This window comes from Nestor notabilis, unplaced genomic scaffold (assembly GCF_000696875.1).
Source record: "Nestor notabilis isolate BGI_N333 unplaced genomic scaffold, ASM69687v1 scaffold4880, whole genome shotgun sequence".
In the NCBI taxonomy this organism is placed as follows: Eukaryota; Metazoa; Chordata; class Aves; order Psittaciformes; family Psittacidae; genus Nestor; species Nestor notabilis.
In genome coordinates, this window is record NW_009912349.1 from 10,638 (window position 1) to 34,191 (window position 23,554).

Here is a 23,554-nt window from a genome sequence, read left to right on the forward strand (position 1 = left end):
CGATCCAGTCCACACCGATCAGACACTGCCATCCTTATGCAGTAGCGTTGTCAGAAATCTGATTGGAGCCAAAAGCTTCCATGCAAGTTAAAAGCAGAAACAAGCTGTGCAACCCAGACTTCTCTCTCAAGCTGCTTCCTCAGGCTGCAAACTGTTTGAGGGCAAAAACACAGACTAAAGCATGGCCCCCATCTAGCACAGCGGGGCTGGAGATCCTCAGTGGAATCACCAGGGCTGCTGCTAGAGTGTGAGGAAGAAAATCAAGTTGGAAAAGTCTTTTTGTTGCCCTGTGTGCTGCAAAAAGAGCTGCTGGCAGTACTAGTTCACCTGTTGACTGATGCAGTAGTTTTTCTCAAAATTCTAGCCCCACTGGATGAAAAATACTGAGTCAATTTTAGTCACTCTTAATACTCCTCTGAAAAAATGATTAGGGTCTTGTCATCCTTTTTAGCATTCAAAAAGGTGAATAAATAATTCCTCACAAGGCACACATAAAGCTCCAAACACCGAACCCTTTTCAAAACTCACTTTTATTAAGAGACTCAAATGAAGATATATGTATTTTACCTGAGGTTTAAAACACTTTGTAAGGCTGCTTTCAAGAATTCTGTTCTCTGCTTTGTGAAGTTATGTCAGTGCAGTTTTCCTTAATCTGCTCTGGACTTGGCAGAGATAAATTTCCAATTAGTGTTTTCTTTCCTTCCCTCTTTTTTTTTTCCCCTGAAGCTGTACTGCATCATAGACATCACCTAATTTCATCAAGTGCCTATAGGTCAGGGATCTGGCATGTGTCATTTCACCTCTGAGAGGATATTTCCAGTAAATGTAGTTTTCAGTTTATTCTTAAGAATGGATGTTGAGATGACTCAAAAACTTCAAGGTAAATTACAAGTGAACTTTCAAAATTTGATTTGGCAAAGGAGCTGCATGTTCAGTGTGTAATCCCTGTGTGTATGATAGTCAGTAGCTGGCTGAAGAGGTGATCAGCAGTTCTTCAGTAGGGAAAAGTCAGGGAATATAGCATGAACTACTTTTGTAAATAGGCTGGAACGTAAGTGTTCTCAGACAGAGAGCTGTCAAGTTTTGTCTTTTACATGAAACCAGAACTAGAGCAATTGTTTTTGTGCACATGCACAATAACAGAATAGTGTTTCTTTCTACGAATAGAAGTAGCTCTGCTCACTTCAGGACAAGATGTCAGGATATCTGCAGGCTGGTCAAAGCTCTGCCTGTCGCTCCCTGTGTGATTCTGGGAGCACCCTTGTAATCACTGCCTCTTTCTGTGAAAATGTATTACATGCAGAATTATTGTGAAACTTCATTCTTTCCAGTGTTTTAAATTGAAACAAAAGGCTAGAAAAGACCATTACAATGAGCAACTATAATCTTTTGCATATCGAACACCCAATGATTCCAAAATCCCAGTTTGATTTGAGGGTTGATACTGTGCAATGTGCTTTGGTCTTAATGTAATAAAATGTGCATGAGTCCATTTAAGCATGAACCTTATAGTGATTGCCCATTCGCTTTAAGCAAGCATTTGCTCAAACACCTTACAGATTGAAGTCTAAGTACTTGGAAACCAGTGGATTTAAAAATCTGTAAGCACTGTTTTATTCGTGAGAGATATTATGACTTGTAAGCCTTGGAAGTTGTTCTCATACGGTAAATTCTAACTCTGACTTCATATAACATCCTCAGCTTCAGGGTGTGTCCCCACAGAAGCAGAAGAAGGACCAAGTCCTCATTCACACTTCCAATTACATCAACTTGAATAATTCAAGATTATATCCTTCCCTTTAAAGAATCTTTTATACAAGTTAACACAGGCCTTAAGGAAAGTCATGAGCTTGAGATTCTAACATTTAACTTTATTTCACATTCTGAAGCTTCCATAGTGCTTGCAAAACATTAATTTCAGACATTGTTTAAACTAGTAGTTATGTATCTGGCAGCCATGCTGGTTATGCACCAAACAATCTGTAGTTTTAATCTCCCTAATCCAGGGAACATAAAAAATATGCTTTGATATCCAGTACAGATTTCAAGAGGAAAAAAATACAGTACATTTAAGCTTCCCTTTCTACATTGTATACTAAATATAGTGTAATACAAATAATAATATGCTATGGAATGTTCTGTCATAATGTAATGTGCATTTACAATCCAGGAGTAAAAATTTACTCATCTAAAATGATTTCACTCTCAAAGAACAAGAAGTTTAGGCCAGCTGGGCACACACTGTAGGCCAAGGAATTCTGGTTTTTGTAGGAATGTTAGAATAAGTGGCATCACCTACTCTAGAGTTAGGATACTGTGAACATACTTATGCATGCAATAATGTTCACCAGCCTCAGTAAGACTCTAAATGAAAAGAAATATTACTAATGAATGAAATAACACAACTTGCTTTCTCCAGAGGACTATTGTTTTTCTACAATGAGCCAAATGCAGTTTTACAGTCATATCAGCAAGTGCTCAGTGTGCTAAAACTCATAGTGTCTGCAGTGAAATGTTCTGTAAACTGTAAATGGTTGTTCTTCTAGTAATGACATATATCTCTTCAGAAGGAAAAATGTTGCACGCTAAAAATAAAACAATGAAAGCCAGTCATGCAAAATAATTCGCCTTTACATTAAGAAATATTTGTGGTTTACAGTAAGTAACATTTGTAAGCTCAGTGTTTGCAGTAATATTTGTAATTGGGGTGATACTGGGCTGGAAGATTCAGAGAACAATACCAGTGCTTTCTGAGTGATGCTGAGCTTGGCAAAGGGATGCATGCTGCCAGTCTCCAAAAGCCTGGAAAGCAAGATGTTAAGCACTTTGCTCGTTCTCAAAAGCTGCTGAATCTTTGACCATCCCAAAAGACAGATGAAGACTTGTACAGAATCAGGAGTCTTGCAGCTAGTAGTTGTCCAGCTGTTTTAGCAACAGGCTTATTTGTAAGTGAGGAGTAGGATTGTTCCTCTACACATGGAAATTCCTTATTTGAACATGAAATATTTAACAGGATGCAGTAAGACTTAAATCAGGTCTGATATGTCTGTACCATTTCCAAATCCTGGACTTCTTTCACGCAGTTCAATTAGTTTCTACTAAGCCAGGGGTTAGCTTGACATGATACAAGTATAAGAATCAAGAATATATGTTAACCTCAATTAAATATTCCATCTTTATCTTCATATTCCAACTAATTGTACAATCCCAGTATTCAGCTCTCAATGTCTAAAATCTTGTCCTACTGAAAGACAAGACTTCAAAGAATAATTTGCCAGGAAGAATTAAACATCGGTGCAATTTGAGAAAAACAGTTTGAAATAAGGAAATGAGTAATCCCATAGCAAAACAGGAAACTTAATTAAAAAAAATAGTTGTCATTCATGTTGCGTATCTGGATAACCAGAACTATAAAAATGAGATGCAAGGAGTTCTGCTCCCATACAAGCCTCACCAGCTATTAAAATGTGACTACCTGTTCTGCTGACTGCAGACACAAAACTCTTTTTAATTGTTACCATGAAGTTAGTATGTTATTAAAACTTCTCTTTGCATGAATCTTCATATATTTCAATATTTTCCCCACACTGTGGGGAATTTTATAGAAGCTACCCTAATATGGAGTCTTTTAAGATCCTCTGCAATCAGCAGAACAGGATGCCTATAGTCACAGCCAGGTTATAGGTTATATTGACATTGCAAGGTCTGTGTCTATGGTTCTTCAGGTAGAAGCTGTTCTGTGGTTATAGGAAGAAGGTGGGTAATGGGAGGTGTTCTCTGAAAATTTAACATCCTTGAGAAAATACATAAAACCAGAACATTTTTGTTTGCTTGTTTGTTTGAAAAAAAACAGAATAATGAAATTTGCAGAAATGTGTGTATCAGTAATCACTAACATGACTTGTTTCTTCAGGAAATGGTCTTTTATGTGGCAACATTTTCTTTCATCAAAAGTAAAGATACAGTGGTTACAGTTAAAGGTACAACACTATACATACAGAAGCATATGGCAGAGTGGTAAATTAGAGCCAGCAGTGCAAAGACAAGTGATCCCTTGGACAGTGGGATATTGCTCACTAAGAAATCACTGCTACCCGCCTCTGGGCTGTATATGTTTCCTCCACAATGGCAGCTGGAGACTTCTCAGAGATCTTCATTGTGCACGGAAAATTGTTGCAATGATTGAGGTTCCTCATAAAATGCACATGCATGTTTGCCATAGGGACCTAGCTCAGGAGTCTGGGAAAGCTTTTATGATGGTTTCATAGGCGGGAGGGGGGGTTTGTGTGGAGTGACAGATGCGGAGGTTGTTGTTAGACCAGTGGAATTCAGGTCGGCTTAGGCTGTTGGTGGTGCTTCCCACAAGGGTTGTGGTGGTATTTGTGGGAGTGAGGGTGATCAGCTGACTGTTCGTTTCTACAGGGAGAGGAGGACACTGCAGGAAAGGGTGGAAGGTAGACGCGCGGAAGCTTGACTTCCTGGGGAAGGAGTTGGCTTGTTCCAAGGAGGCTTGCCGCTGGAAAGTGAGGCTGGCCAGGCTGAGGTTGCTCCGACGTTCACAGCTGCTGTTGCGGTAAAATCCAGTCCTGCCAGTAGTATTGCCATGGGACGAGGGTCTGGACCGACGGCTGAAGGTTGAGGAGTTCCCCTGGGAAATGTGGGCACTAGCTCTGCGACGGGACAAGCAAGTGAACAATGCCCAGATGATACCTCCAATCACCAGTCCGATCACCATGGACACTGTGAAGGCTATTGTTATCTGCTCTGAAATACAGCAACAATACACAACAAAGTTATGTCGTTAACTCTGAGGGATTTTCCTGCCAGAAAATAAATTGAAGATGGCAGCCTCTAAAAGATGAACAACCCCTAAGATCTTTGTATGTAATGCACAAACTTTACAACACAAACAGAGCAGTTCAGATTGCTCTCACTTCATGGCGTTTTTTCTTTAATTTACATAATTCAACAAGATACAGAAAGTCCCTTATGTTTAATACCAGTTTCTGCACCAATGCAAGGGAAAAGTCTGCAGTCTTTTCCAGAAACAGCCACCCACCAGCAACAAGGTGTGTTATAAAACTGCCAAGCATTTGCTTCTGTGGGCAATATGAGGTGTGGGTTTATGCAGACTTGTCATTATGTTTATAGATGTTGATGTTCTATGTTTATGTGTTTTCAGCCTCACCTGCTACAACAGTGAGGTAACTTCTACAGTGTTTTTAATGGAGTAAGCATTATATTTATTACAGTACGAGAACATGTCCCATCTTTTTACTGCTGAGTAACAGATACTTTAAATCCTCATAGAAATCAATGTAAATTACTATATCCTAAATTGTTATGGTCAGAGATAACCACTAGTAATGCTAAGTCTCCTGAATATTTCCCATCCCCAATGCCCAATTTAAAGACGCATTAATCTGCCATTAAAATAAGTAAATTTCTAGCTCTTTTATAAATGCTTTCAAGAACTAAGAGATCTGAAAACAAAGAAAAGCATGGCTAGGATTGTTTTCTCTTCCACTTGGTCAAACCATGTGGAGGAATGAGATTATTTCCTTATGTTTCTAAGAATAAGACAGTTACTTCAGAAAACTTTACATACTTTTGCAACGGAACACCAGCTTTACTGCTGTTCTAAAAAGTTTGGAGATACATTTGTAATCCTGGATAAGGACTGAAATGAACACAAAACCTTTACAGATCCCCTCAAAATTAAAAAAATAATTGGGTCTTAAAAAAGAAGGAAGACTATGCTGACTACTGGTGGAGCAAAGAGGGAATAAGGGAAAAAGGACCACATAACAGCTTGAAACATGTTTATTCTATCTGTCCTATGTTATCATGCTTGTGAAGCACTTCTGTTAAAAAGGAAATTGAATTCATTAGACAGAGAAAGGTGAGTAACTTCTGCAGTGTACAGAACCACAGGCTAGCTAACACTGTGCCTGGCTGATCCCTGGAACAGAAGGTTGTAACTCCAGGGCTGAGATGACAATGTTAGAGCCCAAAAACGGCAAGATGAGAGTAGGCTCAACATTTTCTCACAGGGTAACAGCTGTTAAAGAGTTTCCCCTGAATTTATGGTGGTGCACAAACAGTCCTTTTTTCAGAAACAACACTGAATCTGAGCTGTGAGAATTAGCCACAGGAGGTGCTGAATAGGCAAAAAGAGCAAGTGGTTGATGGACAGCCATGGAGAAGAGCACATAGCAGAGAGAGAAAGGAGAGGTGCTAGGTACGGCTAGTGGGACCTGCTTGCAGGCAGAGGCACCCCAGCATGTGCCAACAGATGCCTTTGCTCAAGTCAGGCCCCAGTGCCTACCAAGGCTTAACAGTGGGCTTTGCAGTTGGGGAAAATTAGCTCCTTGAGCACCAGAAAGTTTAGCATAAAATTTTCGCAGGGTTCTGGGTGGGGACTCCAGACAGCATCAAATTGGAACTCAGCCTTTGCTTTTGCCCATTAGACCCTACCAGAGGTGCAATATGCTCACCCAGCATGCCTTTGCAGGTGTGGTTCCATGCAAGATCAATGTTATCATGGATTACTGACATTGCCATGAATCTCCTATTCAGGTTTATTTTCCTTATATTTCTTTTAAGATAGCCTTGAAGTTCCATGAGGCCTGGAACATTTAAGGTCTAATTAAGCCATGATATTTGGAAGGCTATACAATCCTACTGTCACTTGCTTGTAACCTCTGCTTTCAGATAGTCTTATACCATTATCCTTTCAAAATGGGAGAATAAAGACAAGAGGATAAAGCATAGGATAATGTTGCAGAGCACTGCTTCCTCTTGGGAACGCTTTGTTGCCCTTTTGTTCGGAGGTGAATCAGACTTGACCCTAAAGTGTAATTTTAATTCAAGCCCTCATTTTTACATCTAAGGAACTCTTGACTAGGCAGGTTAAAGTCAAAGGGTGATTGCCTTGTCTGCTTTTTGCAAGAACCCACAGGCTGCACTGCAACTCCTGGCTGCAGATCAGAGCTTTGTCATCATTCTGCCCTTTATAAACATCTTCAGAGACACAGCAGGCCTTATTGTGTCCCTTTTGGTCAGGAATAACCTATTATTCATTCCATTTTAATAGATTTAATACATTCTGTTACTGCAATTTCCTACTCATAATCCTGAAGTTGGGGAGGGAGAGCCAGGACTTGGTGACCTCCAGTTGAGTAAATCCCAGGAGTATGCTAAAGACAGCAGTTCCCAAGTACTAGAGCTTCAGTCTTGAGTACCCCCTACTGCTGTCCACACATGGCTATGGGAAAGTGGAGTAAGAACTAGTCCTTTCTTAGGCTGATTTCTTTTGCACCTCGGCTGGAATGCTAGTTAGGTTATTATATTTGAAAGTGCCCAGGGATACCCCAGGTACAGGTCTCTGTGCTGCCATCTGATATCCCAGCTCCTATTTGGGCTCTCGGTTCCAGGGGGGGAGGAGGCAAACAGGTTCTCTGTGGGGCTTAGCAGCCTTGAGAGTGAGCAGAACCACAGCAAGCCGCATCAGTGTACCTGGCTCTGGGGTTGCCATGCACCATGGTGAGGATTTGTCCCTGTACCCTTCTAGCCATAATTTTCACCACCTGCACAATCAAATCAGCATTTCACACTGTTAAAAGCAAATGAGGGAATTGACAAAAGTATCGAGTGCAGCTCTTCAGTCCTTCCCACGTGCTGTTCCCCTGTGCTGGAGGTACAGCACAAACAATTATCCCTTTCTTTGGATAATGTCTTCCTTTTTTGTCTTCCTATTTTTTTTTTTTTTTACTTCTTTGATTCTTTTATTTCTCTACCTCTGTATATGAATGTAAAAATAGAAGGTCAAATTATTCCCTGGGGAAATTCAGCTGGCTTTACACTGACTATTGCAGTTGTCATATAGTACCCCAAATGCTCTCATTTCCATTTGGACCTACATTTATTCTTTTTGGTTATAGAAATATCACTAGACCCATTTGTTTCATACACTTAATTCTTTCTATTCCCAGACTCTCCCTGACTTCAGTGGGGATTGTGGATCACACTAATAGGCCAAACTTCCTTTTATGTTCACCCCCTGCAGAGGATGAATGTCACTGAAATGTAATTCAGTTCTAAAAACTAACGTTAAAGAATTGTAAGTCTAAGCCCATTGATTTCCTCTTTAGACTGTCCAGTGATCACAGCCCTGAGGTACATTGGAGAAAATATTGCCAAACAGAGAAAAAGATCAAAGGCAGAGTGGAACTTGCTGCACCTGGGATTTTCAGGGGAACAGCTGACTTTCACAGAGTTGTTTTTCTCTTCCTTAATCTGGCAGAGCAGAACTAGCCTTTCAGGAGAGTCAGAGCAATACCAACACAAAGCATCTCCCAAGGGGCCACTGTAACATCTTACAGTTTCTTGAGGGCCGTGAATGTCATTCTGTCCTCTGCTTTTAAGGAAAAAAAAATTGGGATAAGGTACAGATGCTTCCAATAACAATAACTCTGTAGGTGTTGGTCGCCTAAATATGTTTTGATCTGTATGTTTCTCAGGCTGCTCATGATGCTTACTTTATTTGATTATGCCATAACGAAAAAGATTTGGTACTCCACCTCAGTCAATTTTCTCCACTCACCTCTGACACCAGCTGAGGTGAAGGACAAAGGATTTTTCCAGCAATACAGGACAGATTTTGAGATACAAATCCAGAAATAAAAGGATAAGGAAACTAAGATGCTGAATATCTTAGCTACATTAACTTTTTTATCTATGGTATTTCCACTGTGTTCATGCAAAAAAGGTTGAAGGTTCAGAACCCACAGTAACACCTATGACTTCTAGATGTTACCCCCAGATCTGAACACCAACTCAGCATGTGTCTGCTGGGACAGCATCTATCCAGATCAGGCAATTCCTTCTGAAGTCTCTCTACTCCCTCGTCTCTGATTTCCGCATGCAGTGTTAAGCAAATGAAGTGCTAAAGGTTTGTACAGGGATATATTGCCCCTGCTATGAAAAGCTTTTTCTTGTTTGTTGCAGCTTTTTTCAAAGCTTTCATAACTTCCATGAACTTCCATATATGAAGTGTTAGTATATATCCTACCACGCTGGTAGCCTCTAGCAAGTCTTTAACTTTATAGAATCCTCACAGGAGAAAGCTAGACATGCTATTAGTAAAGATGATAGACTGGCTGATGTTTTTCCTAACACCTGGCTCTGAAATAATTTCTTCACATCCAGGCTGGACATCATCAGCAAGGCCAAACAAACATCATACCAACCTGTAAATCTGCTGAGAAGCAGACTCTACATTCTTTCCTTCCTTACATTAGGACATACCTTACCAAAAATTATCAACACAGTACCTACATAGACTTGTCAGTCCCTGGATCAACAAAAGTCTTCATATAAGAGATTTGCTTTCTGTGATGGAGAATCCTGCCTCTATTGTGGAGCTTAGCAGGATCCTTGGAGACATACTCAAGTCAATCTCTTACTTCCGTGAGGGCTTCATTTTCCTTTCATGTGTATGGACCACATCAGATAGCAAGACATTCCTTTGAATTTGAAACATGTTTGCATTGAGGATCTGTTTTACCAAGGAATCTCCCTCTTGCCTTTAGCTGTGGCTGCAATGGTCTGGAACAGTGTTTTGCTCCCTAAAGTCAGGAAATCCTCAGGACTTGCACCGTTCCTATAGCCTTATGATAAATTCCTCAAGGTGCAAAGTTAAGATGAGCACAAGATCTGCCTTGCCCCATGCTCTCAAAAATATGCATTTCTAAACTTTTCAGCTGGCCATGTATATGAAGGGATGGTAGTACCTTTCAAAATCACGTAAGTAGCAGCTTCAATGACAGCATCTCAGAACAAGAACCAGGGGGTAGGGGAAAATAGGACAATGTACTGAACGCAAAGGAAAGAGACATGGAGAAGCATCTTTAAGTCAGGCTGTGCACACATGACTTGAATTTGAACTGAGTCTTTGCCAATAGTAGCTGATAAAGCTAATAAAGAGACAGTTTTCCAAGCATCTGGTCTGCTCATGCTATTGTTAAGCAAAGTAGGCAGAAAACACTCATAAGGTGAGATAATACCTACACGTTTTATTTGATTTCTAGTGGGTGACTTTCAAATATGACAATCTTCTTTATGTTTTGGAGCTGTTAATTTTTTGTTATTATTTTACTAAAAGAGAAATAATTAAGTAGTTTTATCTCAAAGTTATTAGAAGAGGTAAGGTAGCTTGTCAGTCAAGGATGGCCTTGTTCAGCATTCGAACTCAGCTTGCTATAGAGATGTTTTATTCATATTACATTAGACCAAGATTCTTCAATTTCACTTCAGCAACTGAGAGTAATTCTACCATTTTTCTTTTCTTCCACCTGTCCAAAACTAGCATGAAGCATTGCATACCTGACATGCAAACTCTATTCCATGCAAGCTTGCATGGGGAATGCACAAACTCATTGGTTTCAGCAGTATTAGCAATGAGATGTATCGTAACATACCACTGTGCTGTATAGTGCAAAAGAGCTATTTTCATAATTTTAATCAAAACTTTAGAATTCTACTTCCATTTTCATTCTTTCCTTCTCACGTTTTTGTGAGCTATCTTTTCTTTATGTGGTGTTATATACTAGTGACTCAAAACTTGTCTGTGTAAGCGTTCCTCCCCCTACATACACACATTCTTGCGTACATGTCATCAGCTTGCCTTAACCCAAAGCTGAAAAACCTTGACAACTGGTAGAGGGTTTGATCTCAGACACAGAATAATCCAGCTGAGCCTCTGTGTCGCCCTATATTTTTTTCCTGAAATGAAAGCTCAGTGTCAAAAGCTGGTATAAAAACCATCCAAACCCATATGGGAATTCATAACTGAACATTGCACAGCTTAGCGTAGAGCACCAGCTAGTGTATTAAAGCATGAATTGCGTTTTACAAGTGACAAATCTAATAACCTGACTAGTAAGAATTATTCAGACACCAAATTACTGGAGTTTCAGTGTCTCAGGTTTTCAAGTGAGGCTCAGGTAAGCCATCAATAGATGTTCATAACACAGCGTTATTTATGCAAAATAAAACAGGAGCAGCCTGGGTCCATCAAAGTTTGAACAAACTTCCTACAGGTACAGCAACAGCTCCTCCTCATGCACCCTAGGCAATGAATTTGAAAAGGAAAAATACCATAGGCCCAAAGGGCTACCACTTTTCCTCACCACAGAATGTTTGAAATTATTTGAAATATTTTATGCTGGTTCTACCAGCTCCAAGAGAACTTAGTTTAAAGCTAGAGCTAGTATCAGTAGCCAACTTCTGTGCTGCTGTTGCCATGATGAGTTCATAAAAGCAATTCCTCTGTATCTAGCAAGTGTTGACATTACTATCTTCCCAATATTTGTCACTAATTGTATTAGCAAAACAACCTCTCACTAATCATTTGTAGGCAGTCCATGATTCAGTTGGGTGGGTGAATCAGTTGCTGTGTAATATCAACTAGCTGTGATCTTAGTCATGGCAGAAGTTTAAGAAAGGTCATACACAATTCTTGTGAGAAGAGTGAGAGTGACAGGTGACAGTACAAGGTGGTTCAGGTAGCTGTGAAGTCCAGGAAACAAGCAGATGAAGATGGTGGCATCCACAGAATCTGTGGGGGAAAAAGCTGCAAGAATATCAGACTCTGCAGGACATGAGAACAAACAAAATCAGTAAGCTAGTTAGGCTGTCAGAAATGTCAGTGCTCTGATTCAAACACAGCTTGCTAGAGGGACGTTTTATTTGCCTTGTGCTAGTGCAAGGTTCTTTTCTGCAGCAACAGAGAGTAATTCTCCTACTTCACCTAATATTTAAACAGTTGGGTTTACATCCATAGCAGGTAAAATATAAAGTAGAACAAAGGAAATGTAAAAACACGTTTCTATCTGTGAGGACAAGTAATAGGTAGTGCATCTACTTACATTAAAGATTTTAAAAATCAGTATCAGTCAGGAGATGTTGTAGTATAGTTAATTCTGTCTTGAAAAAAGAAGGTAGAACAGATGACCCCTCAAGGTCTGTACTGACGGCATTTTGTGCAGTTTCTAAAACTTTCTTCGATCAGGTAAGCAAATAGGCTCCAGAAGCGTCTGAAAAACTGTTAAGTAAATGACAAGGGGAAAAAAAAAGTGCAGTCTGTGCCCTTGGACTAATTCTGGGTTTGAAATGCAGAAGTGACGGCTGTTATTAGAGCAGAGCACCACAAATGAGCAACCTACCCAGGAACAAGATTGCCCTCTGCTGGAAATTTATTCTGGAAAGCTAAACGACACATAAACCACCCTAATTCTAACAAAATAGGGTGTCAGAAAAAGTCACGAAACATTCTGACAAAAGAGAAAATTAATAACAACTCAAAACTCAGAAAAACTGTGAATTACGTTGCCATAAACACTTGGGACCAGCATTTTGCAGAGGCTTTGAAAGTAAGGTAACCTGAGGACTGAGGTACAGCATAAGTGTTCAGAAGCTTAGTGAAGTAAAGCTTGCACAGTTTTGTGGCTTTGTGTAAATATTTGTCTTGACAGAGAAGCATGAGGCAAGTGTGTTCTTAAATTTGTATTTCTTGCTATCTACAGTCATGTCCAAAATTATCTCTCTGCACCAGAGTGCATGTGCTTTGTTTACTAATACGCTAATTTGCTGTGATAAAAAGCCAGAGGAGTGCAATATGCCATCTCAATACCCCACAAAACAACTCAGAGTTGATGATGTTCCCTAGATATTACTGGTAGTTGATTTTTACTGGAATGATAAAGATAATTGTAATAATAATCAGGAGGAAACATCTAAGATAGAGATGTCAGCATATTTAAGGTAATGCCTTTGGCATAACTGTATAAAACAAAGCAAAGATTCCTTTATGCAGACAGAGATAGAAACTTCGTTACTGTGTGGTTTCATTATGGTTCCTAATGCATTACAAAGACTGTAACATAATTTTCATCTTTTCCATATATGCAGCAAGCAATCCTCTGGCGAAGCGTTACTAGCCTCACAAAAACAAAGCATAGCCCCGAGCTTTACTGCCTCTGTATGTACCTCAACCAAACAGTAAATCACAATCTGACACAGTGCAATATGGCACTATAGTTATTACTTAATTGATAAGATTATTTTACAGAGCCTGAGTATAAAATGATTTCCTATATGAAGAAAGCATGGGTGACTGGAGTGAAATCTTAATCAGGATTTCCTAAAATTCTTAAAATTAAGGAGGAAATACCAAAGTATATGTGCTACATGTAAGAAAACAGAAGACATCCAGGATTAGAACAAAGCACAAGGTTTTCAGGTTACTGGCAGTACTACACTCTTCAATTAATTACCTACAGTTCAGAAATATTAGAGGTTCTTTCTTTGCACTTTCTGTGTGACTATCAATCAGTTTCAGAGATCTCTTTTGTATCAAACATGTCTATGAATATTAATTTCAGTATGGGCTAGAAGACCTAATTAAGTAGTACTTACAAGAATCTGTGCAACCATAAGCTGATAAATTCTGGTATAATTTCTAGGTGAGATGATTACTGACCGGGGTATTAGTCAGCTCTCTATGACCCTTGTCATCTTCATGATAGATGATGCAGGCTGGAGACTCAATGTGAAGTGGTGTCTGGGAGGCTGAGTTTGCACCAAGCTGGTCCAGGTCTTACTTGCTTAGAGACTCCTGCACTTCTAAATCACCACAGCCAACAGTTGTTTCCTTCTTCATTTATACTCTGCCTGCGTAATTTATGCAACTTCCACAGAAGCCATGTGTCTGCTTGGTTGGCTCATCATTCCATTACCCTGGATAATTGAGAGGTGTCATCTATATAATAGTTTTTTAAAGCAAAAGGCTTAAAATTAACAGATGTCAGTTAAATGGTCAAATATGCTATAAGTGTGTGCTAAGATCCTGGATTGTGAATTCAAATGTCTGAATTAGGGAATTAATTTTCTTCTGCAAATAAGATGCCACAGAAGCAAGGCAGAAGCCTCTGCTAAGAAGCAGAAACTGTCTAGTGGTTTGCTTCAGGAAGTGTGTACCAGAACCCAAACAACTTACATTGCATTGAACTGATTATTTTTTTCTTCCCCAATTATTTTGCTGAAAATTTCTTAGACATTATTTCATAACAATGCTGTATGTATTTGTTGAGTTTTGGTTGAGATTATTTAACAGTTGAAGCTAAAGTTACAATTGTCCCATTTTCAATACATGAAAATCAAGCTCTCTTTTCTATCTCCTCAAGTAGAAGGGGAATAAATTATGTTAGGAGAATAATTTAGGATTGTTTGGTGTAATGGTGTAAACTCAACTACTACACAGTAGGTTTAAAGGTATGAATAAGTATCTTTTATTAAGTTTGTATAGGAAGTGAAGCTTCTACTTGAAAACAGGAAGAAATGAAGTTGTCTGCACTAACTATTATTGATAGTCTCTTTTTATTTTTTTTTCTCCCAGATTTTCTTTTTTTTTTTTTTTCCCCTAGGCAAAAAGATAGGGTTATGAAATGAAGATAATCTTGCAAAGACAAAAGGGTCAGTCCTTAGTCTTGATTTTACTTTGTGATCTTCTGTGATTGTGGAGATCTCATTTCATCTCCGTGCTCCAGACTAGTCTGTGTAAGGGAGATGATACCACTCACAGTCACCCATTTGGTTCGCAAATATTTTTCACCCCTGGTTAAGTGAACTACAATAGTAAAATGGGAAGCTGTGTATAAATGCTGAGCATTTTCCTTCAACAGGTTCTACAAGAAGAACCAAGGCAAAACCATTGCACCCACAATGTACGGAAAATAACACATCTAAATATGAGTCCTGCTGGCTTTAGCAGTTGAGCATGCAGCTACAGGGCACTTGTCTTGGGATAAGGCACAGCACTAAGCTCCTTTTATTATGTGACACATTTTCATGCCAACACATTCACTGATGTGGTGCTTGGAAGAAATATGCTTCATTTCCTAAAGATAAGGTTTCTGTATCTGGTTGATAAATAAAGAATGATGCTTCTGGCAGCTCATGTGACAATAAGCAGCACCACATAGTCAATACAGTAGGTGTAATTGCCAAAACATGTATATCTTGTGTATTTAGTTAATATTTAAATAATACTCTGAAGAAACTTTGCCTCTTCATTCTACTACCTCAGATCTGTGTCCTTCCTGCTAACAATAGTTAAGCACTTGATAAATCAATGGCTGTACGGGGGAGTGAGGAAAGCAGGAAAGAAGCAGTAATTAGGATGCAACAAAACACTGCCTGAGGATGACAGGCTCACTTTAAAAGAATAATTTATACGCAAGAAAGAAATCATGCTCTGAATAGACATAGTGCAAGAATAAGACTGGTCTCTTCATGACATAGTTTGTTGCTTTCATCCAACTGCAGTAATACTCTTTTCTTTGGGCTTGCCAGAATAAGGGCAAGGAAAAAAATCAGTCCCTCATTAATATCTACTTTTATCTCTCTGACAGGGCTGCACGTAAGATCTTGGAATGGATTTATATATTACCTTTCTAAGTGTAAGGTCTGACTATTGATATAATCCCCTTTGCTTCAGTAACAGAAGTGGTAACTTCCACTTGCTTTTCAAATCTTTCACTTAACTGATAGCAAAATATTCGTAATTGTGTTAAATTTGGAATATTTCACCATTCTGCCCCTTGAGAAGGCAGTATATGATTTCTCTGATAAATTTTTATGTAGGGTTTATACAAAACAACAGTAGTCTAGTAGATGATACAAAATGGTACCTCCAAAAGCTAGCTGGAAAATTAAACACAGCATAAGGCTAAGACACAGTTCTGTCTCCTGGATAAATCATTGTGGGCAGAGTATGTTTAATTTGATGTATGACCTTGACTTCTGTCCCTAATGAAGCACAGAGGAAATGCTGGTTTCCTCCAACAGTTTGGCATCAGCATAAGTGGCATTAGAAGTTGCAGTGCAACATCTCTTGCCTGGCTGTTTGAGGCTCACTTTAGCAATACTGGAAGACAATGAAGCACACAGACACAGCCACTCCAGCAAACAGCACTGCCACATGCACAAGAAATTCAACTGAAAAGCTGCATACAAATCAGCCCTTTTCATACATAGCTGAGGGAGAACAGAGCCATGGTATACCCTGAAGCTGAAAGGGGGAAGCTGAGCAATGCCTTGCTTTTTAACTACATCACAAGTCATAGATTTATTTCTTGTTATAAGAGAATTTCTGAAGGACTTCAGAGGACAAGCCAAGTACCCTGAGTATTACAGAGGAAGGAGATTCACCGGTGTCGTTTGCTACTGAAGGACTGATGTTCACACAGTTACTGCCATTGTTAATGCCTCACCATCACATACTATCTTTTATCTTTCTTCAGTTAAACCCACACCCTTGTTGCCATTTCTCTCATCATTAGTGCTATTTAAATGAAAGCTGTGTCCTGTTTGGGTCACTGGCCCAGACTGCTCTGCTGCTGCCTTGTGACACATTCCAAGCCAGCTCACCCTGTAGTCAGGGGAGCTGGAAACAGGAAGATCTCCTGGTGACCTTGACCTGGTAGATAGGACAATAACACTCTTCCTTGTAGATATCTTAACAGGTGCAGCCAGAGGGAGGGTGGTATATGAGGGTCTCTACTGCCCCAGCAGCCCTCTAACTGCCATGAAAATTACCAAAATTATGTTGAATACTTAAATTGGCTTCTGACCACTTGAGCACTTGAGAAGTGATTTAGTTATGTGACATTTTCTACATCTCTACTACAGGATCTTCGTGTGGATCAGTATCACATCTGAAGGGGAACAAAAGAGACTGCCATTAGTCAAACCTCTGAGTTGCTGCAGAAGCCATGCAGCAAAAGTTACTTGGATGTTGCTGGGCCTGGGAGGATGCACAACCCTACAGCCCTCTCCAAGAGGTGAAGAAAAAGGTCTCAATTCCTATTTAGGTGAAGCTGATTTACTGGTGTTGCCATTATTTGGTTTTGTATGTGTACTATGTTCTCAGGGTCTGTTTGAGGTCCCAGCATGACGCAACAGACAAACCAAACTGGTCCCTGTTCTAAAATCTCTGCCACACTGTATAGGACTTTGACCATTCTGATTTCTGTAAATTCACTATGCAGGTAAATCACAGTTATTCTTCATCATTGTGAAAGAAGTTACTCATTCAAATGAAATCTTTGTTTAAATAATCTGGAAGTATGGCTTCACTATTAAATTTTTGGCATCATGTAACATTTCACTGAGGAGCAGGAGGGAGAACTTGTAGGTACACTAGATTTAAGGCTGATAACAAGATGGGAAATATTTTGATGATGTAGCATTACTGTAAAGATCTCACTGTCTTTCATAGTGTTGTTTAAATGTATCATATTTTATATCTCTGCTGTATATCTGTTTCTCAGATAAATGTACTTGAAAAAACTCAGTGTGTTTACAGGAAACATTTACAAAACCAGAACTGTCTTTCTGTCTGATTCTGTGTCACATTTTACCTCATCATCTTTCTCTTGACAATATTCCTATGAAGCAGCACAGGGAAGTTTTCTCTATTTCTTAGTTAGGGACCTGCAATGTGGAGGAACCATCTGTTTCATCTTCCAGAAACCTAACTAGGGAGTGCATCCTTCCTTCCTATTTTATTACTTTATGTGTTAAGACTACTTTACATTAGGTTGTCCAAATTCACATGCCACTGACATATACTAGAACCAATTGATGAGGGCATTTAGATTACATGCTCTTCAAAACAAACTGTTTAGCTACTATCAGTAGATATGCCTGGCTGTAAAATGGGAATGAAAGACAAGCTGCTTTTTGTTATTAGAGGTCTTAAGGGTATGGAAAGGTAGCTTTGAAGATGTACAACTTTAGCCTTTTTTTAAGGCTTCAGCTGGAATAAGTAAAGGAGAAAATATTAGTCAGAAGATGGAAGGTTAGGAAAGCAATAGGGAACTAGCAGGGCTCTAGGAAACCTCTAATAGGAAACCTGGAATTATGAGCCATTTATTGGATTGGAAAAGAGAGGTGGGGAGCTGGAAGGAGTGTTTGTTCACATAGAATTTTCCCTCATATTAACTCTACCAAGATGGGGACAGAAGTCTGCTCAATGATTTGAGTCCTTCGATATCACACACCAGGAGGTAAAGCCCTGAGCTGAAAGTCCTGACTAATGAATAAGTATCCCTGATAAGCCAGAATTCAGACTCTGAAATTCAAGTGTTAAGCAACCAGACTTGTTAAGGCAGTGCATGATAAAGCACTCTGGGAAGTCTGAGCAGGAAAGTTATTGATGCAGATGTAGTCAGTCTATCCCAGATGGGGAGATGCAGATTCAGTGCAAAGACAGCATTTTATATATATATATGTAATTAATACATTATGTTTATATATATTATGAAGTCAGATATATGGATCATCTCTTCTTCTGATAACATTTTCTGGGCCCATTCTGCTCCTTTCCCTTTCTCTCACCACACGTTGATGAATTTACTTTGCTTTTGATTTTTATTCTTATTAGGTAATTTTATCTCTTGTTTATATATAATTTTAACTAAATGCAAAAAGGCAATGAGGGTAAAAAAATTCAAAATGGACAGTCAGTTATCACTGGAATGCAGTTTTAATTTATTGTCCCCAGTAGTACTATGAATGGGGAACTGCTCCCTTAGTCATCAAAAACATAGTGTGGTGTTTTGGGTCATGGCAATACTCATACTGGCTCAGTAAAAGACTCCATGCTCATTTTCAGTCTCTGTTTTCTGAATAGGACAATATCCTGCTACTTGGATAAGCACTGAAAGGAATTATTCCCTAAAACACTAGAGCAGGACTGCATCATGAGGTTGGAGGAAAACATTTTGCTCCTCTTCTCCCATTGGGACTGCTTCCAACAACAGCAGCCTGTAAAGTCTGAAGTTGTCTAACTCCAGCAGAGTGATTTCAAAAGAAAGAACCTTACTTGTTGCACATTTTTGCAGGCATCAGGGATCTAACCCAAAGTCTTCTGCAGAAAGAGAATATATCTCTTGTGAAGACATTTATTCCTTGTGCTGTGAGCTCCTTATGATATGTGATACACTGCAAAATACTGCACTTTTAAAATCACTGGGGTTTTCCAAAACACAGTGAAATCACAAAAAAGAGACCAACTGCAAGAAAAAAAATCCACTTGACACAGTGTCTTCAATCACCTTTTGGCTGATTGTCACAAATTAAAATAGCAGGAAGAATATGCATGCTAGGGTGAAATTCTGAAAAGGAAGAAGAGGGAATGCAACAGAAGAAAAACAGCAACTCAGGAAGTACATCCTTGAGGTTGATACCGCACCTGAATCCAGAGCTCCTGTTTTCCTCCTACTTTGTCAGATTTCAACCCTGAAGGTTTTCTTCACTAAGTAAAAAATGTCCAGTGTTGTAAAGCACACATATTGGCTCTATGTCACACATTCACTTCTTCCTGTCTGCCAGGAAAGGAACTGTACCTTCAGCTAAACGAAATCCCTATTAGCAATGCCCAATCTACTGGGATAAAGGCCCTCTGGGGGACTTTGGTTTATGCTGGTCTTTTCCAGCCACCAAACTAGAAGAGTAGTAGCCTGGTAGAAGCTACCACCATCGCATCTGCTATCAAGAGTTCCACAACTGGCTCCAAACTGCGGCCTTTGTGTGTTCACCTTTCCAGCAGGACAGCTGAGGCAGCTTCTGGAGTCTTTATTTGCTGCTGCTAGAGCTAGACTATAAGTGTACAAAGTGTGTTAAAGGGAGAAAAGGGAATGAGAAGAGACCACCCAGTGGTTATGCTGGAAATGGCACTGATACAGCCACTAGAGTGGAAGCCAACAGGCTTAACCTAGTCATTACACAGGTGGCCAAATTCTTTTTTCTTAACTTGCAAAGAACTGGACTGGATTTGCTGGTGTGGTTTCTATTCTGCCATGGCTACTAGCAATGAAGGATCCCAGAAGAGAAACCAGGTCCCATGGCTGTCTAGGTTGGACTTTCCTGTGTTTGATATCTGTGTTATTGTTCATACTTGCCTTTCACAAGTAGTATTTTAGTTCTTAAAGAGAATGATGCGAAGTCCTTAACCATCATTAATGCTATACCAGTAACATGATACCACAACACCGTGTCAGATGTTAGAATATACTCATCCCTAATGACCACCTTTTCCAGCAGAGTATATAGTCTGAATTCTTTCAAGCAAACACACACATTTCAATGAGAAGAAGACCAGTGGCTTGAGGGAGAGGCAAGGCAAAATTTGACATTTGTTGTGGACACATTATAGTTAAAGCCATGAGTGCATTTATAGCTTATAAAGTCAAGTGATAATGTTTAAAGTATTAATGCCAGGGAGTTTGCAATATATACAAATGCTGGAAGCCAGTTGATATATGACATGGTTTCCATACACTGGACAAATAATACCCTGGATTCTGATGCAAGAAAATAAAATTTGTCCTTAATGTTTTTAAGGTATTAAATTGTATTTTTGCATTTTTAGATAGATACTTGAGTAAAGCTAGACTGAAGAATACCCAATATGTTGATTAATATCTGCTTACACTTTTCCTCTCTGCTGCTGTCATAATGATCAAAGGTACTATTTATATTAGATTTCCTGATCTTAAAGTATATTTCTATCTGCACTGCAGAAATAGGATTGTCTCAAAACCATGTACAATATTTAATTGTGTGCAAGTGAAAATGCTTTTAGGAATTACAAGAAATGCACTCGTGGTTAAAATGGAAACATCTTTGCTCCCACTGTTAACTTACAAATCAAAATGAACTCAATAAAGACTATATTAAAACAGTAAAAAATAAGATTAGTAGTTGATAGATGAGTATCAAACTCTGAATTTCTCACTCAGCTATTGCCAAACCTCCTTTTGAAACTACCAATTAAAATAAAATAAAATAAAACAAATAAAATAAAGAATCTCTGTCTGCAGTTCTATGTGATATCAACAGTGCTGAAGTTCAGCAGAGGCTGGCTTTAAGTGTTTCTCTTCCTGCTTCTGCCGAAGTACCGTACTGTGGATTCCCACTGTAAAGGAGGCTAACTGGAGGTTACATAGCTTTATAGAAGCTGGTACCTGAAAGATATGAGCTCCTGCATGCTTGGAGTAGCACAACTTGTTTGAAACAGGCATGCATGTCTACAAAGACTGCGCCACACCTGTAGTAGGGAACAGGTCTAGCAAAGTGAGAATCAGAATCCAAACTTTATGCTTGTGACACACTGCACAGAGGATATTTGCTGACATGGCCCAGAGCTATATCATGAAACTCATGAATTTAAACCAGAAGAGAAGGTTAATATTTGGGGTTTATTTTTTCTTTCCAGCAGAACTCACTTTAGGCCAGCAAAACTACTTGTTTGCTTCTTCTGTTTTACTCTACTGCATGATTTAGAATTTAAAAAATACTGCAGAATGATGGTGAAGACTGAATTCAGAAGAAGAATTCCTACAAGATCTGCAGCTAAGCATGTTATCAACTCTCCAGGCTGCCACTTACTCTACACTGACCTTGCAGAAAAGTGTGCTATTTTTTTTCTATACTATTATTTGCTAAGGTTTTTGCATGAATATATAGAGAGGATTTAGACTACTTAGACAGTTCACACAGCATGACTCATATCAGGGTGTGTATATCTCGCTTTTATATACACAGCTTTATTCATACACGCTCCCACCAGCCTGGAGCAGTTGTAGAAAGATTTATATGTTCCTACACATAAATAAGCAGTGGACAGTTTAGTTTGTTCATTGTTTTAAAATTCTTAGCATCACATTTAAGATGCTATTGTGTGAAGTTACCACTGGAAACGGGACAGCTTTAGAAAACAGGATGCCCATATATTTCCCAGAGTAGGAAACCAGCAGTTAGACAGTACATGGTTCATAAAATTGTAAGAGATTAAATGTAATTTTGAATAGCTGCTTTAACAACTTTTACAGCATTTACTTTTTTCTAACAAAGTTAGTCCTTCCCAGCAAGCTCCGCACTCATGTTAAAGTTTACACTTAGGCTGAGTCCATAGGAACTGCTGAGAAGTCACATGAGCATGGAAAATGACCTGTATCTTGGTAATGTATTCACACTCACAACACTACAGTGGGTGGCTTACAAAAACAATGAAACAGCCTGTAATCCATACCCTGAAAAATCTGCAGTAACAAGGAGACGTACATTTTACACAAGGATTCTTAAAGTACATGCTGATGAAAGCACTTTCTTTTTTTGCTCTGAAAGAGACATTTTAGGGTTACATGTAGTTCCACTCTACAAAAATTACAGTTATTATTCAGAGTCCAGCAGAAAACCTCCAGACAACAAGAGAGTCTGAGACAGTAATGACAGTATTTTTTCTTTAGCCGATCTTCAAATATTTCTCAGAGATGTCCATTATCATTATCCTAGTCTTTAGACACGAAAATGAAGTGAGTTGCTCATGGTCTCCCAGTAGGAAAATATGTGTCATTGCAAGAAACATGGATGACATTCAACAGATTCTTGTTTCTCATGCTAAGGAAATTAAGGAACTTCTTTCAATCTTCTTCTATAGATATTTTCCACACTTTTTCCAGCATACTTTTATGCAACAAAAGTCCTATTTTGTTAACGCATATTATTTTTTAGTTTTAGATAGTGCACAGATTCTTGGAGGGGTCATCTTATTCATTAATGCTAAAGGCCGACACATGTTAACGTTAAATATAGAAATAAAAAAACCCATTTTTTTTTTGGCGGGGGGGAGGTTCTCCACAGCTGTTGCACAGAATCCTTTAGGATGAAGTCACTGAATCTAATTACCTTGAATGAATTTCAGCATAACATACGCTTCCACCTTACACTCTATATGTTTCAGTTAATGAACCATTCCCAGACTTGGGTGAAATAAAACAGTCTTAATGAATAATGATCAAAATGTACATTGAGGAAAGAGTAAGGAAAATCTGATCATGATGCAGCACAACAAATTAAAAATAATTTTTCATTCTGGAGAAATAAGAGTTTCTTCCAAAGATTGCAGCAAGTTTAGTTTCTGCTATCAGAAGATGAAACAGATCATGTCTGCTGTGTAGGTACATCCATTAAACGGTTGAGTATATCTACCTGATCTGAAACATACTGAAGTCAATAGACACCTTTTCAACTGACTTCAGTAATTAACTTTGTCAAACAATCAATTCTGCTCTGGAAGTTCCTGCTGTCTTGATTAGTTTAAAAACATGATAAAACTTTGTCAAAGAAACATTTGGAAAACAGTCTTCTGCAGTGCAAGAAATAATACAAAATCTATTCATTACTTGGTGCTTCCAACATGAGGCTTGAAAGCATGTAGATTAGTTTTTTAAGGCAATGACCAGCTAATGTCGGCATCTACTTTAACAATATTCTAGAAAAAGAAACAAAATCCTTACCCCAAAACTTTGGTGGCCATGTGATTGGAGAGTAAGTACTGTTTCTATCCATAACATCCAAATAACAAATATAGAACGGTATGTCCACAGAGGAGCAATGAGTTTCTGAATGTTTGAGATTTAGCAGT

General features: G+C 38.9%; 1 protein-coding gene across 1 annotated transcript; it reads right to left on the reverse strand.

Annotated features, from left to right (window-relative positions):
* Positions 1–4,123: 4,123 nt before the first annotated feature.
* MYCT1 (myc target 1) lies at positions 4,124–23,554 on the reverse strand. The gene is made up of 2 exons (XM_010019060.1): positions 23,427–23,554; positions 4,124–4,764 (listed from the first exon to the last, which is right to left on the reverse strand). Exons 1-2 carry the CDS (start codon positions 23,476–23,478, stop codon positions 4,232–4,234), a joined length of 585 nt encoding a protein of 194 aa, XP_010017362.1. The 5' UTR covers positions 23,479–23,554; the 3' UTR covers positions 4,124–4,231.

Excerpts from the sequence above, each read along its gene's own strand:
- MYCT1 (XM_010019060.1), bottom strand. The coding sequence starts at position 23,478 with ATGGATAGAAACAGTACTTACTCTCCAATCACATGGCCACCAAAGTTT. Across the intron at positions 4,765-23,426 it reads ATGGCCACCAAAGTTTTGGG|AGCAGATAACAATAGCCTTC; the intron begins GTAAGGATTTTG and ends GCTGTATTTCAG.